The sequence below is a fragment of the Copadichromis virginalis genome, linkage group LG17 (assembly GCF_057382275.1).
Source record: "Copadichromis virginalis isolate Kocher_CV1m ecotype Utaka linkage group LG17, C_Virginalis_male_GT1.1, whole genome shotgun sequence".
NCBI lineage: Eukaryota > Metazoa > Chordata > Actinopteri > Cichliformes > Cichlidae > Copadichromis > Copadichromis virginalis.
Window position 1 is genome coordinate 12,796,181 of NC_140634.1, and position 14,235 is coordinate 12,810,415.

A 14,235-nucleotide genomic window follows, 5' to 3' on the forward strand; every position below is an offset into this window, starting at 1 on the left:
GGGCAGTTGGCAGTGTGTCTCACAGTGAGTGGCAGAAATAGTTCTTAGCTTTTAGGCTTGCATTCAATTAGTAATATGTAAAATTCACAATGTTCTGCTCATAGGCACTAAAAACCTAATATATTTATGGATTTAGCTACATGGACTCCCCAACAAAACTTGTTTTTAAGCATCACTCAAGGATAAAATAGGATGAAATTTGTAAAAGGAAGTCGTGGTTTACTGACAAATAAAGTGGTGGACATGTTTTCTTTTGCCATATGCACTGTGTGTGGTCACACCTGATTAAAAAGTCATTGTGAAAGCTGGTTCCATGAATCAGTATTATGAAGGAATTTTTCTGTATTCAGCTAAGCAGGAACAAAGTCTCCCTTTCCTTCCGTTCAGGATGTTTTAAATACTTCTTATTTTTAAAAAAGAGCTGCAGACATCTTTATTTACATATTATGTTTTCATTGATTCATCACACGTGACTCTTTTCTTTCTTTCTCCTTGACTGAGTTTAATTAAAGTACTAATAATGTCAGGTCACGGGACATTTTGACAATTCAAATACTTTGCTGCCTATAAATAGAGTGAGCTCCAAAAAACTATGAAGCCAGATATGCCTTGTGGCAGCCAGAGGCATAGCTTGTAAATAATTGCACTTTATAGGATGTTGGTTTTGAGAAGCGCCTCAGCAAAAGGCTGCAGGTACAGGATGTTGTCCATTGTTTGCATGAACTGCAGTTATGCTTTGTGTTCCACCTGCTAACTGCCATCCTCATCACGAGTAGATAAATACAGTCATTTAGTCAAATAAGTGCAATGCAGTTATTTGGGTTTTTTTTAATAGCGATGTTGATCTATTTTGCCTCTAACTGTTAATGATCGTTTGCAAATTAGTATTCACAAAAATGTTCTACGACGTGTCTCATTGAAAGTTCTTGGAGAAGGGAGTACAACTTACAAGTGCACTTTAAAAGTGACATGTTATTTTCCTGCGATTCTACATATGCAAACTTTGTTCAAACATTTTCACACTTTCATCTACCTCTAAGTTTAAATGATCAATTTACCACAAACCAATTCAAAGGTGAACAGAAATAAAAGAAAACAATTATACAGTTTAAATATATCCCCACTATTAACAAATCACCAAATGTAAAAAAAAGAAAAAAAAAGGCCAATATAAGAAGCAGTGACAGGTGCATCCATGGCCACTCTGTTGGTTCACTGAAGCTGAAATCCTACCCCGAGAAAGCCTCTGATGCTGAGGAACAGCTCTGGCTGTTACACACAGGTTGCATTAGAGGCTTATGCACCATGCTGAAACTGCAGCCACTCTCTGGCCTCTGTAATTGTCAAGAAGAGCTGGAACATTTACACTCTAGAGGTATAAATATCCCCAGTGATCTTCCATGACTTCCCTAGAGGCTCAACAGGTAGAGCACAGCAGAAAGCCAGCTGTCGCTAGCAGGCGTCAGAGTGGATTTCTCCACCACATCATCAGTCATCTCATTTGGATCTGACATACTGCTTCACACTGGAGGCCTGGATCAAAGCGTATGGGATGTACAGCTATTTCAACAGTGTAGATTAGAGCGAGCAAGAGTATATTGCTAATACTAAGGTATCAATCCTTTTGATATTACATGTGGCATTACTACAGGGAAAGCAATTTTCAAATCACTGAACAGAACTGCTGTCTGTCAGTTTATATTTACATGATCTCTGCATCATAAGTTTTCAGTTATCTAGAGTCACAGTGGCAACGTTTTGTCTGCACCTTGGCTCAGTTCTAATTCTGAATTTCTTTTTAATCATATTCCCTGATGGATGATTTTAACATGATATTCTAAACGTCCAAAGTGGAAGCAAAGGCTTCAGATTGATTTTTTTCCTGCTACATTACTTTAGATGAAAAGTGTTCAAACAATTTGAAGCCATAAAAATACTAATAAAGGAAAAGACAGAGTATTGTGTGTAAAGTATTTAAAAGGCAGTGCAAATAGCCTGGATTTCAGTTGTGTGATTGTGCATTTGCGCATGTGTTTTATGTGCTTCTGTCTGTCAGCTGCCCTTCAGGAAAAAAAACCCATTGCCTGTTGATGAATGATTTGCGGATCCAGTAACTCATATCAGGGGGCATCAGGGAGAACAGGCATTTTAATATTTTACATATCTCAGAGCCGCCATTAGCAAACCAGTCACAAAAGCCTGTTTGCATGGTTCTGCCAGAGGTTTCTTCCTGTTAAAAGGGAGGTTTTCCTTCCCACTGTTACCAAGTGCTTGCTCAAAAGGGGGTCGTGTGTTGGGGCTTTCTCTGCTTTATTCTGTGGTCTTATTCTTGCATCATAAGGTTGCTTGAGGTGACTGTTGTTGTGGTTTGGACCTATATAAATACAATTTAATTTAATTGAACTATAATTTTACCTGTATGTGGTTTCAAATTAGATTTTCATTGATGTTTGTCTCTCAGGAGGTGGTGAGGAATGAGATCCAGGTTATTATTGTCTTTACTTTACAATATAATGAACTCTAAGATGACTGCTGTTGTGATTTAAAGCTATACAAATATAAACTGAACTGAATCTTTTTGTGTTGATTTCTAAGACTAATGATTCTAACAGCAGATTTTATCGAGTGGGTTCATGATTGGTTGTCATAATTTCAGGTCGGACAAGAAGACTCCCTGTAACGAGTCCCTTTCTGCTAATAAAAATGGAAAACCTCCCCCATCAGCTGTACCACCACCGATACCCATGTCTCCCATTGTTGAAAAGATGGAGGGACTGAAGGCCATCCGCAACCGCAGCAACAGCCTCCGCCTGGGCCGCCTGGCCTTCTACCGACACCTGGAGAAGGTGGAGACCATGCGCTGTTTCTGGGAGCTCAAACATGTGGAGCTGGAGGGAAGAAACCAACAGGTAATATGCACTCATTCTACACTCCTCGCTGTTATTGTTCACACATTACACTGAGGTTTGTGATCGGGTGAATCACTGATCTGGATTTGGATCACTCAGTGTTGTTTTATTCAACACTAATCGGCTTAGGTAAAAGGTTCTCTATTCACTCCTGACTCAACTGACAATTAAATATCAGCTTCTCAGACACTATTCTAGTTCACAGCGCCTCATAGAAAGCGTAGCATTCATTGACTGGGGTTGGCATGCAAGAGGCCTTGACAGGTGAAGTACAGCAAGCTCACTAGAGGGCGCTGCAGCTCTATTTAATTTTTTTATTGCTCACTTGAACCTCCTCAACTCTGCCCGTCTATCATACAGTACATAAAACCACACACTGAAATGAATTTGGCTCTTCACAGGATACAGCTCCAGTTGCCACAAGATGGCAGCCCTGGACTGCTTTGCTCTGCTTATTTAGAAAGTGGATACATACTTCTAGGATTGATCGCTTTATGAATATGAGCTACAGTCAATGTCCATACGCTTGCTTCTAAGTCAATCTTAGTTTGTCAAAATTATTTTTTAACTTTAATAACTTGTTATGGTAACACTTTATAATAACTACACACTATAAAGCATTATTAACGTATTAGTAAATGCTTCATTCATTATTTACAAAGCAGCCTTTTTAAAAAGCGGCAGACTGTCGTGTGTGCCACTGAGGCAAGTGGTTGAAGTCCACATGTAAAGAGACGATTTGTGTTTATTTACATTGTAAAGCACTAAAATGCAAGAGTCCTCCTCCCTCCATCATTTGTCTATTCCAGCTGTGTGCTAAACTCTTTTAGATGCTGAAAAGAGGCTACACCAGTGCATTACACAAGCAAGAGGACAGACAACACAGACGAGGGGTAAAATGTGAAAAATTAGTGTGCCAGGACAACTTATAACTAATAAAATGTAAAAGAATAATAACAAAAATGCACCAGGGAGAGAAAGAAGGATCATGAAGTACAGGTGAACTCAATAAGACTCTAACAGGGGCATCAAAAAGAATGAGGGAAAACAATAAAAACACTGAAAATCAGCTCAGCTCAGTAAGGCAAATATAGAAGGAACACAGTAGGCACGACAAAAAAGAGTAAGAGTAAGAAACAATGAACTAAGACGTTATGACAGAAGCCCAGGCTGTGAGAACTGCATGGCAATTTTGGGCAAGACTAACAGAGTATAGAAAATCTGATAATGTACACTAACTAATGATGCCTGCTATATTTTATATGTCACATTTTAAATCTTAGTTGGCAATTTGGTGATAATGGCAACATTATTGCTGCCAGTTTTTGCTTTTCTCAGGAGAATATTATTACACACACACACACGCGCGCACACGCAGGCCTAAAATGGCTTTTATGTTTGTACCAGCGTACTTTTTGGAGCCAGTTTAAAGGTAATAAATGACAAATTAAGAATACACTATACCTGTGGTGGAATAGAATCTACACACAACAATGCTCCACAAAACACTGTCTCTTAGGAACAACTATATGTTGTCGTAATATCGCAGGCTAGTTTCCAGATCCACCAGCATCGTTACCTAATGCTGACCCTTCTGCCCCTGATCTGTTTGTGCAGAGGTTCTCCTCATATTCCCACTGGGGAATGTTTGTCCTCCCAGGGTTCCTGCTCAGCAACATTTATGACCACTTAACCCCCCACCCCCAACTGTTGTTGCTTGTTAAATCAAGCTTGCCTTAGAGTGCTGCAGTGAAGAATCTTCAATATTATGTGAACACCTGTAAAGTCCTTTGTCTTTTTGAAAAGGTCTATTCTACACTTTTGTCAAACTGATAAAGTAAGTTTTGACAAAGAGGACAAGAAAAAGTCTCAATATCTCTTAAAGAAACATTTAGAAGCACCAAAGTAAAATATTCTTAAGAAAAAGCTGAAAACATGAAAACAGCAAAATAAAACTTTACACAAAAAAACAAACATTAACATGTTCCACTATCACTGTACAACTGACCAGATCTATAAAGACAACTCTATAAAGATAGGCAAGCATGAGAAGTCTTTTGTCTTTCTTTCTCCTCTTTTCAAAGTGAAATTAGGGGGCGATCGTGGCTCAAGTGTTGGCAGTTCGTCTTGTAATCGGAAGGTTGCCAGTTCGAGCCCCGGCTCGGACAATTTCGGTCGTTGTTTTCTTGGGCAAGACACTTCACCTACCGCCTAGTGGTGATTGCCAGAGGGCCCGATGGTGCAATATGGCAGCCTCGCTTCTGTCAGTCTGCCCCAGAGCAGCTACAACTGTAGCTTGCCTCCACCAGTGTGTGAATGAATAGTGGAATTGTAAAGTGCTCTGACAGTCTTGAAAAGCGCTATATAATGCAATCCATTATTATATTATTAATATAAATTCAGAATTTTACACATTAAATAAGTGTACCCTTACTGCTTCCTGAAGAATTAAAATCATAAATAGCAGCCAGGTGCTGATAATAAAATACACACGGTTGACTGATCAACAGCGAGTGCGAGCAGCGCTATAAAATTCTTGGCAGTTTGCTGAAGCATTCAGGTGTGTTAACACAATGCTACAGTCTTTGCAGGAGTTCACATCCCAGCAACTTCACTCAAAGTCAGCAAAAAACACAGGAGCTAAATCTCAAAATCTCTCTGCAGGCAGATGGGCAATCCCCCGAGTGGAGCGCGCACCAAACTCTGCTGCACCATAAAGCCGCCTTTAGTGTGTTATGTTCAAGTTCATTACAGTAAAATAACAAAGAGTCAGAACAATTCAGTTCCTTCCCATTTTTATTTATAACGGCAAATCACAACAACAGTCACCTCAAAGTGCTTTACACGGTAAGGTAAAGACCCTGAAATTATACAGAGAGATATTATTGTAGGGTACAAACATGCGTGGTTTGTTTGGAAGGGTTGCCTGGAGACAGCCTCTTCTCTCTAAAAAAAACACGGTAACATGGCCTAGGTTTGCAAAGTTGTATCTGAACAAACCACAAGACTTCAGAAACAATGTCCTTTGGATAAATAAGACCAAAGTAGAAATGTCTGACCATAACGCAGAGTGACACCAAACAGCAGGACAAACACCTCGTGCTAACTGTCAAGCCTTAATGGTGGGGCTTTTTAGCAGTAACGGGACCAGAGCACCTTGCCGTCAAGAAAATTACCATAAACTCATCTGTATACCAAAGTATTCTAGAGTCAGTTGTGAGGTGTTGCTTTTCTGACAACTGAAACTTTGTCACAACTGGTCATACGACAGAACAAGGTTCCTATGCACGGCAGCAAATCAGCAGCAGAAGGACTGAAAAAGGAAAACCTCAAGATGTTGCGATGGCCCGGTCAAAGTCCAGACCTCAATCTGACTGAAATGGTGTAGTTGAACCTTAAGGGAGCTGTGCATAAACAAATAATAAAGTGATACGGAGAAGTTATTGTTGCTAAATGTGGTGATCCAAGCTAGTAAACACACTTTTCATAGGACTACGTAGAGTTCCATACAAATATTCCTTTTTACGTGACCTCCAATAATTAATACACAATATTACCTTAAAAAGAAGGTCCCCTTTTCCCCGTCTTTGACTCACTATGGACACCATACTGCACTTACAAAGACTTCAGCTTCAGCTCTTGTTTTAATGTCACCTGTGCTGTTGAAGAGAATGCAAATTTAGCAGCACTCAGTTGCAAGTGTTTGTTTCCAGTCATGCATGCTTGTGTAACTGTTTGCCATGAGGTGTGTCTGCAGTGATGCATGCACTTGTCTTTGCCTATATGTGAGGCTTAAGTAGGAAAAAGCGGCTGCCTGGGAGGCAGACTAAAGAGGGCTGAAACATGTATGAAGTGCTGTGTCTGAAGTTAAAGGATACCACAGGGGTCTCACTGACATGCCTGCAGCAGCAGGGACAGCAGCAGGCATCTGATTCTGCGTACAGCAACGACACCCTGAACCCTACACCACCTGTCCCCTTCTCGTCTCAGAGACAGCGTGTTCTCTCCTTTTAGGTCCTGTGGTGGGAGGTAGGGAGGAAGCCGGGTGGAGGGTGAATGGGTGGCTGGGTGGGCGGGTGGCTCGACTCCACAGAAACCCTGTCCTCTTCTGATACCGCTGCAAGCAAACGATTTAGCATTACATGATACAGGAGCCTAGCTATTTCATAAATAAGGCCTGCTGCCTCTTCCCTTGTCAACATCTTGTTGCCAGCCACCCAAGCCAGCAAAGAGCCTGAAATAAGACGGACAGCCCGTGCAGGCAGACAGCGGGGACAGGAAGAGGAAGAGGAAGGCTTCCATCATGGAGAACTTCCTAAGGGATAAAGATCTTTGGATCTTAGGCAGTGTGTGTCTGGTGGCCACTTTTCTGTGGCGACGGCTGTGGAAATTATTCTCCACAAAGAAGAGAAGAAAGACTACATCATCTTCAGATGCAGAGGTAACAGAGTGAGACAGTAGTTTAGGTCAATGCAGCTGTGCTACATCTGCACAGGTGAATATGGGAGCATGCATGAGGGTCACTCAATCTAAACAGCACAAGTGTAAAGAGTAAGAAATATAGAAATGGGGGAATCTGGCATCGCTCATGTTGTGGAATATGTTAGAGCCTGACAAGCTGCAGCTCTCTATTAAGCAGAAATTAAGTAACGGATGTTGTCACATTATCACTCAGAGGGATGCTGTCTTGATGCCAGAGTGATGCAATCTGATTCTGAGATTCTGTTTGTTAGTGGTGATTGTTGCTTTGACCACGTCTGTCCTGTAAGAGAAATTCTTATATCAATTAACCTCCAGGTAAAATAAAAGTGAAATGAAAAAGAGAAACAAATTAGTTTTAATGATGATTCGAATAAACACCACAGTAATTAATGTGTATTAGTTTTTGCACAAACTGATTTTCTGGACTTTCAGATGATTGGCAAAATTTCTGTTAATAATAAAATAACAGATTCTGTTTAATAATGTGCAGCACTGGCACCTATATGGATGATCTGAAGTGAGAAGGCCTCCATGCTAAAAGAGCACACATGCACACACTTTGGTGGCTTGTGATAGCAGAAGCCATTGGCACTGCGTGCAGGTATTTTGATTATCATATCTTTGCAATGAAGATCTTAAAATATCTCAGCTCAGCTATGCTGGTGTTATCTGTTGGTAGTGTCTGATTTCACTCCAAGAAGAAGAGTTGTGTTTCTGATGAGGTCCGTTTTATAGACGGTAACTGTAAAGTGGCAGTAAGACTAATCAGCTCAGTTATCTCTGGCATCACTGACATTTTTCATCTGCACTGAGGTTGAACTGCTGACGCCCAGTCAACATGCTGCTTTAATGAAACCCAACAACAACAATAGTATTGAGGCATGTGAAGCCACATTTCATGCCTCTGAAGGCAACGTGTGAGTGTCAGTGGAAAACATAACGTCATCATACATGCGTCAAACACATGTCACCAGGAGTGACATCTATATTGATATCCAACTGCACTTAACTCCACCACTCCATGCAGACAAGCCTATGCCCTCCACACTTAAGCATACTGTGTCCAGTAAGCCGGTTTATTATGTTAACATAATCCAGCAGGAAGGAAATGTGACCCACTCCCCATAAAGCTGGGTGCTGTGGTGCTTCGGCAGTTAATGTCTGTCAGTATCAGCTTAATCGTTTTATTGCTCTGTCTTCTTCTCCTCACACTGATCGACTACCGTTAGATTTATAGCTCTGCTTATCATTTCTACTACTGTCACAGCAACTTTCAGGGTTTTTAAAGTGATTCGTAGCCTGTAGGTGCAGCGGGTTAATCCTGTTTAAAAGAAATCTGTCCACGGTGTTAAAGCAAGACAGCCCTCTGCAGAATCGAAAATATCACTGCACACCTGAATGACATTCAAGCTGTAGGAAAAGCCTTTGTTAAAACAAACTCCACTTCATGGTTTTTTCTAAACGATTGCAATGGTCCATTCATGCCAAAGTTCACTAATTTAAATGCAATGCTTGTCTTTAACGTTGTGTTTGCACAAAAAAACAGCCAGCAGAACAAAATAATAAATAATAAAATAATAGCTACTTAACAGGGTGTATCAAAAAGAATCATGTGATTTCAAAAGGCAAAACTAAAAGTAATGGACAGAAGCTTGCGGTCAATTTTAAAACAAATGGCTGAATGTGACGTTTTACATCCAAAACACTGTTCTCAAGTCATCGTGTCCCACTCTGGATGCACGGCATATGTCCATACTACAGCCAAACTCATCTCATACTTCTGCAAGCAAGTCTGGAGTCACTGCAGCCACCGCTACTTACCCACAACCACGTGAAACTCATGACTCCTTTCTCGCGGTTCGTGATTCGATCGTTACCGGTGAACCCGATTAAAGACTTTAAATGTTGGAGGATTCTTTTTCATAGACTCTATATTAAGTGTACAGTGTGTAAAATGTCACCACCATATGTCAGTAGATTGCTGATTGCAGTAAGTTATGTTTTCTTACTGTGAAAGATCCACGACAGACTCGACCACTCGTTCATGCTTTCAGCATACTTTTATTAACTGCGGTTGCTGTTGCACACAACTCGGCTATAGCTCTGCAGATCACTGCCAGACACACACCAACAACCACAACAGTCAGTAAGCATAGACGCTAAACGCGAGGCGTGATTGTGGATACTTTTGGAGTTCGATACAAGTAAATGAGTCAATGAATTTCACCTTTGTCCAATAACACTGATACTAAGGACATCAAGAACATTTCTGTTGGTAAGCACTTCTATTTTTGCTGCTGTGTTTTAAGTGGTCGCTTAGTTTAAGAATAAACTCATGCATGATGTAAGAATGTAATCAAACTGTGTGATTTTTGTGACATTCGACAGAGCAATGCTGGAGGAGGAGAAAGACAGAATGAGAAAGAGATGATGAAAATATACATGTACACATGTTCAATCAAGATATATATAGTTTGAAAGTGCAATCTGTGATCTTTAAATTAAAAGTAACTTATGAGACATATGACACCAGGACAGCTGTGATAGTACTCAGGATGGTCACATTTCTCATCCTGTTAACATTTTGTCACCTCATTGTCAGATCTTGCTGTCACTTACAGACAGGTGTGCGTAACTAAGCAAGAGATGCACGTACAGTCTTTTGCATTCTATTTAACATTAAAGGACTAGTGTTGGGACTGAAATGGGGAAAAAGCCTTAATCTTGTCTTCAACTGGAGTGTGGAAAAAAGCCTGTTTAACATAACTTTTTTCTTTTGTTAAATTTTCTATTAAACAACAGTGTGAGAGCATGAGACACAAAGAGGAAGGCTGTTCACACACCACAAACTGAAGAGTCACCACACTGGCAATGTTTTGTTTCCCTTCTCTTGCATCATTGATAAAACAAAATTGCCTCAGCAGGGAGGCATTTAATTGTTTTAATTAAGTCAAAGTGTTCAAATGTGTACATTTATGTAACTCAGCTCTTTTGTCATACTGACTGCCACAAAGACTCAAGGTAGTTTTACACTACAAGCCCCATTCTCTCAAACAGTGAGTCCAGGGATCAGCTTTTATGGGTTTAATGTCTTAAAAGCAAATTTCAGCTACAATATGCTTGGCTAATGCAATTATGAAATTCCAAATGAATTTGTATAAATATTGGTGTTACAGATCAGTTGTAGCTGATATAATAGGCAAATAAGTTAAATAATTACCATGACTTTCATGCATCCATCCATCCTCTTCCGGTTATCCAATTCAGGATCACCGGGGAGGCTGGAGCCAATCAAATCCAGTATTGTAAGTTTACAATCAAAACCAGTCATCTGAATTTGATAAGATAATTTGAACCGTGGGTTTTTGTATGAGGCTTGTGAAGAGTAAACTGCAGCTTGTGTTAATACATGTGAGTATGACTAATGTGAGAAGGGTTTCTCCAGCTTCAGATTCTCACACTCACATAGCTCAGATAAAATTAGCACACATGCAAATACATGAGGGATAGAGAAGAGCCCATAATGGTTTGAGTCTCACAGTCATGACACAATGAAAAAACACAAAGAAAGACATTCAGAACCGAGAGCCGCCTTGTTTTATAGGCTTAATTGTCTAAACTGAGCAAAACTACTTTTAGAAATAATGTAGATTCATTTTTTTAGACTAATGACTTTTATATTGAAAAAGATATTTTCACATTATGCCATGTGCAAGCTGGGAAACAGTTATATTTGGTGGATACATAGTCACATGTTTTTCTTTTACTGCACTATTGCCCTGTATCCTAAAACCAAAAACAGGCTGTTTAAAAAGCTGTTTTCTGTTAAACAGGTGTTGGGTATAAAATGGGTTTTGGTGAAACATACCCGTCCTTTTAATTCTTATTTTCCCCCCAGTTGTTTACTTTTCATTGTCAACAAACACAAATAAATATACACGGGCAAAGCTGTGTGTCAATGCAGAGCTCCAAAAGGAGTAATTTCCGTATCCTTTTTCTTTCCTGTTGTATCGCTCTAACACAATGATGATCACTGTATTTCTTTTTTTATTCCTTTTACCTTTTATATTTAAATGTTGAGAAATTTCAAGGTTTATGGTGTTATCATCAAAAAATGGTGCTGATGTGTTAAACAATTTTAGGTTTAAATTTCTTTAGCGTCACTATCAGTAGATGGTAATATTGTTGGCATGTACATAGAAGTGTGAGTTTATTGTACTTTGAAGTTTGAAGTGGAGAAATCTAATTATTCTTCATCTGGTTATCAAAAAGAGTTTTCTCCATGAAGGCTAGGTAGTAAGCAAATTGTTTCAGTACTATGTATTTACTTTATGTGGGCTGACCCACATGTTTATTTTGTTGGAAACACTCACTAGTTCATATTTGGCACAGTCACAACTACCAGAGCCATCTGAAAGATCTTTGGCAAGTGTTCTCATAGAGTGTATATTATTGATGCTAACTGCTTATTAATGCTAAGTGACAGACTGAACAAATACAGACTTTAACTCACCAGAACCGAAGCCCAGACGTCCTCAGCGATCTGTATACGACAGCAGGCTGTATTTTTCTAAAATAATGCTACAAAAAGCTTCGAAATGCACCATCATTGACATTTTAGCAAAGAGGTTCAGTACAGTGACTTGATCGGATCAGTGGTGGACTGTTAGCACTGCAGTCTCGTTAAGAAAGCTTTGCTGTGCCTGCATGGGTTTGCAGATCTCCAGTAAATATCATTGAGATGTGATGTACAGTGTGCAGAAAACTTTCATTGATTCATGCCAAAAATATACAGTACTGAACAAAAGACTTGAGGCAGACCACACAGAGACGGGAACAAAATCACTTAGAAAGAAATCACATAATAGCCTAATTTGTTATGTGAGCTTCAGTGGATTTTTCTTTGTGCGTAGGCTCTGACTCAGGTATTTGGCACCGATTCATTTGGAAAACTTGCTTGGCCAGGCCTTAAGCCTGAAATACTTTGAATGAGAGAAAATGCTGCTAAAACATTCAAGTCATTTTTCATTATTGTCTTTGGGATCATTTGGATTTGTCGACACATTAGCAGATTAAAGAATAGTAGTTAAAACAACAGCAAACAAGACAGCTTCCCAGCAGTCTTTAAAGCAGGCAGATTTAGAACAACCACTGAAACCTGTCCAAAAAGCACAAAAACCTTCATTTGTTAGCCCACATAACCCGATTAGTTTTTTTAAAACTAGTTTATAAAGTCAACATGTTTATTTTTTCTATTTTTTCTTTACCTGAGAGTCAAAACAGTTTGAGTAGTCAGACTGAGTCAGTCATTATTGAGATAAACAGAGTGCAGCAAACTAATCTCAAGGAAAGTAATGGCCTGTGTTGCTTACAGTAGCAATATAAATTACATATACAACAATTATTCTATATCTAAGGGCATTTTCAATAAAAACTGGACATTTTGCAGAGCTTTTAGACTGATTAAGAGTATGTGTGTTGCTCTTTTTAAAATAGCAAATGAGTCCGTTTAAAATGTATCCCATTTTAATCCAGATTATACTATTTCCCCTGAGTTTGCAGCAGAGCATCAGCATTGACAAAATACACAGCAGAGAGAGAAGCATCATCTTAATTAGGCTGCTTTATAAAGGATGCATTGGGATGTAAAGTGCAGCATGTAATGAATGGACAAGTAAAATGAGTGTTCATGGGCTCATTATAGCTATTTAATTAAATCAACTAATCAAATATGCTAAGCACTTTAATAGAAAATGCTATGCATGTAAAATGTGCTGAAAGAGGCAAAAACAAAATTAGCTAATGTTAGTAAGAGAATGCCAGCCAGCATGGAATTTCATCTCTCAGTAAAACAGATATGCGATTGGATGCTGTGTTTATGATCTGTCACCATGTACAGCAGATCTTCCATGGCAAGCACTGACTATTTGGATTTGTGCGATTAAATGTTTGTACAGGGGCATTAGGTCAGGGGTCACAGTAACCAGGGAACAGCTGGGTGCTACACTCTGACAACATGCTTTTATTTCCAGATTCCCAAGTAGTCAACAGTTGTGCGCATAGACCAGAGACAGTCTATGGCAGAGCCGTCCATGATGGGTCTGTGATCACAGACTTCCATCTAGTGGCAAGAAGACCAAAGTGCAAAATACTTGATTTTAAAATACAGCCACCAGACTTATTTTTACATAGTGTAATTATACGATATGATGCTGTAATTAAGTATCGTATAAAGATTTACACAGTTGTGAATAACCTCTGACCTCTCCTTCTAGATTAATAGATTCATCTGAAGGTCTTTCAATACTATATAGAGCTATTTAAAAGTATGTTACTGCCCTTGTTTTGTCTAAGGAATTATGTCAAAAATTATGTCACATATATTAAAATAGTGTTCAACAGAGCAAATAACAAAATCCTGCCCTTTGTGCTAATTTTTACCACGCTAGGAAAAAATCAACAAAGAAAGCAAAATGAATAGACACAAATTACAATGCTGTTCTGTTAAAAGTAAATACTGCCCAGAGAGTGAGCTGATTTGGTGGACGTCTGTGTGCAGTGCTTCTTGTTACATTGTTATATGTTACTTTAAACTAGTACCTAAAAGACTATTATAGAATGATAGTGTTGCACATCCTGACCAGATCACTACAGATTATAGAAATCCATTAACATATATCTACGGCAACAGATTTAGGAAGAAGTATTTAAGTGTTTCTCTTTCACCATTTGTTTTTTTAAATCACAGCACTTACTTTGATTGCTGTCAGACACTTTTATGTACCGCTGCAAACATGCAGCTTCTACTCTGTTCAATTCTGTTAAAGAGTTGGGTATTGTGGAG

General features: G+C 39.2%; 1 protein-coding gene across 2 annotated transcripts in view; it reads left to right on the forward strand.

Moving 5' to 3' along the window:
• The window catches only part of mylk4b (myosin light chain kinase family, member 4b), a 54,127-nt gene that overhangs the window by 24,460 nt on the left and 15,432 nt on the right, over nt 1-14,235 (forward strand). The window contains exon 2 of one of the 2 annotated variants that reach the window (XM_085436490.1): nt 2,657-2,909. In XM_085436490.1, the coding sequence (XP_085292616.1) occupies nt 2,745-2,909 (165 nt within the window). In that variant the 5' untranslated portion in view covers nt 2,657-2,744. Of the gene's footprint in view, nt 1-2,656; nt 2,910-6,991; nt 7,351-14,235 lie in introns of those variants that run through there. The other variant, XM_085436491.1, reaches the window with a different exon arrangement.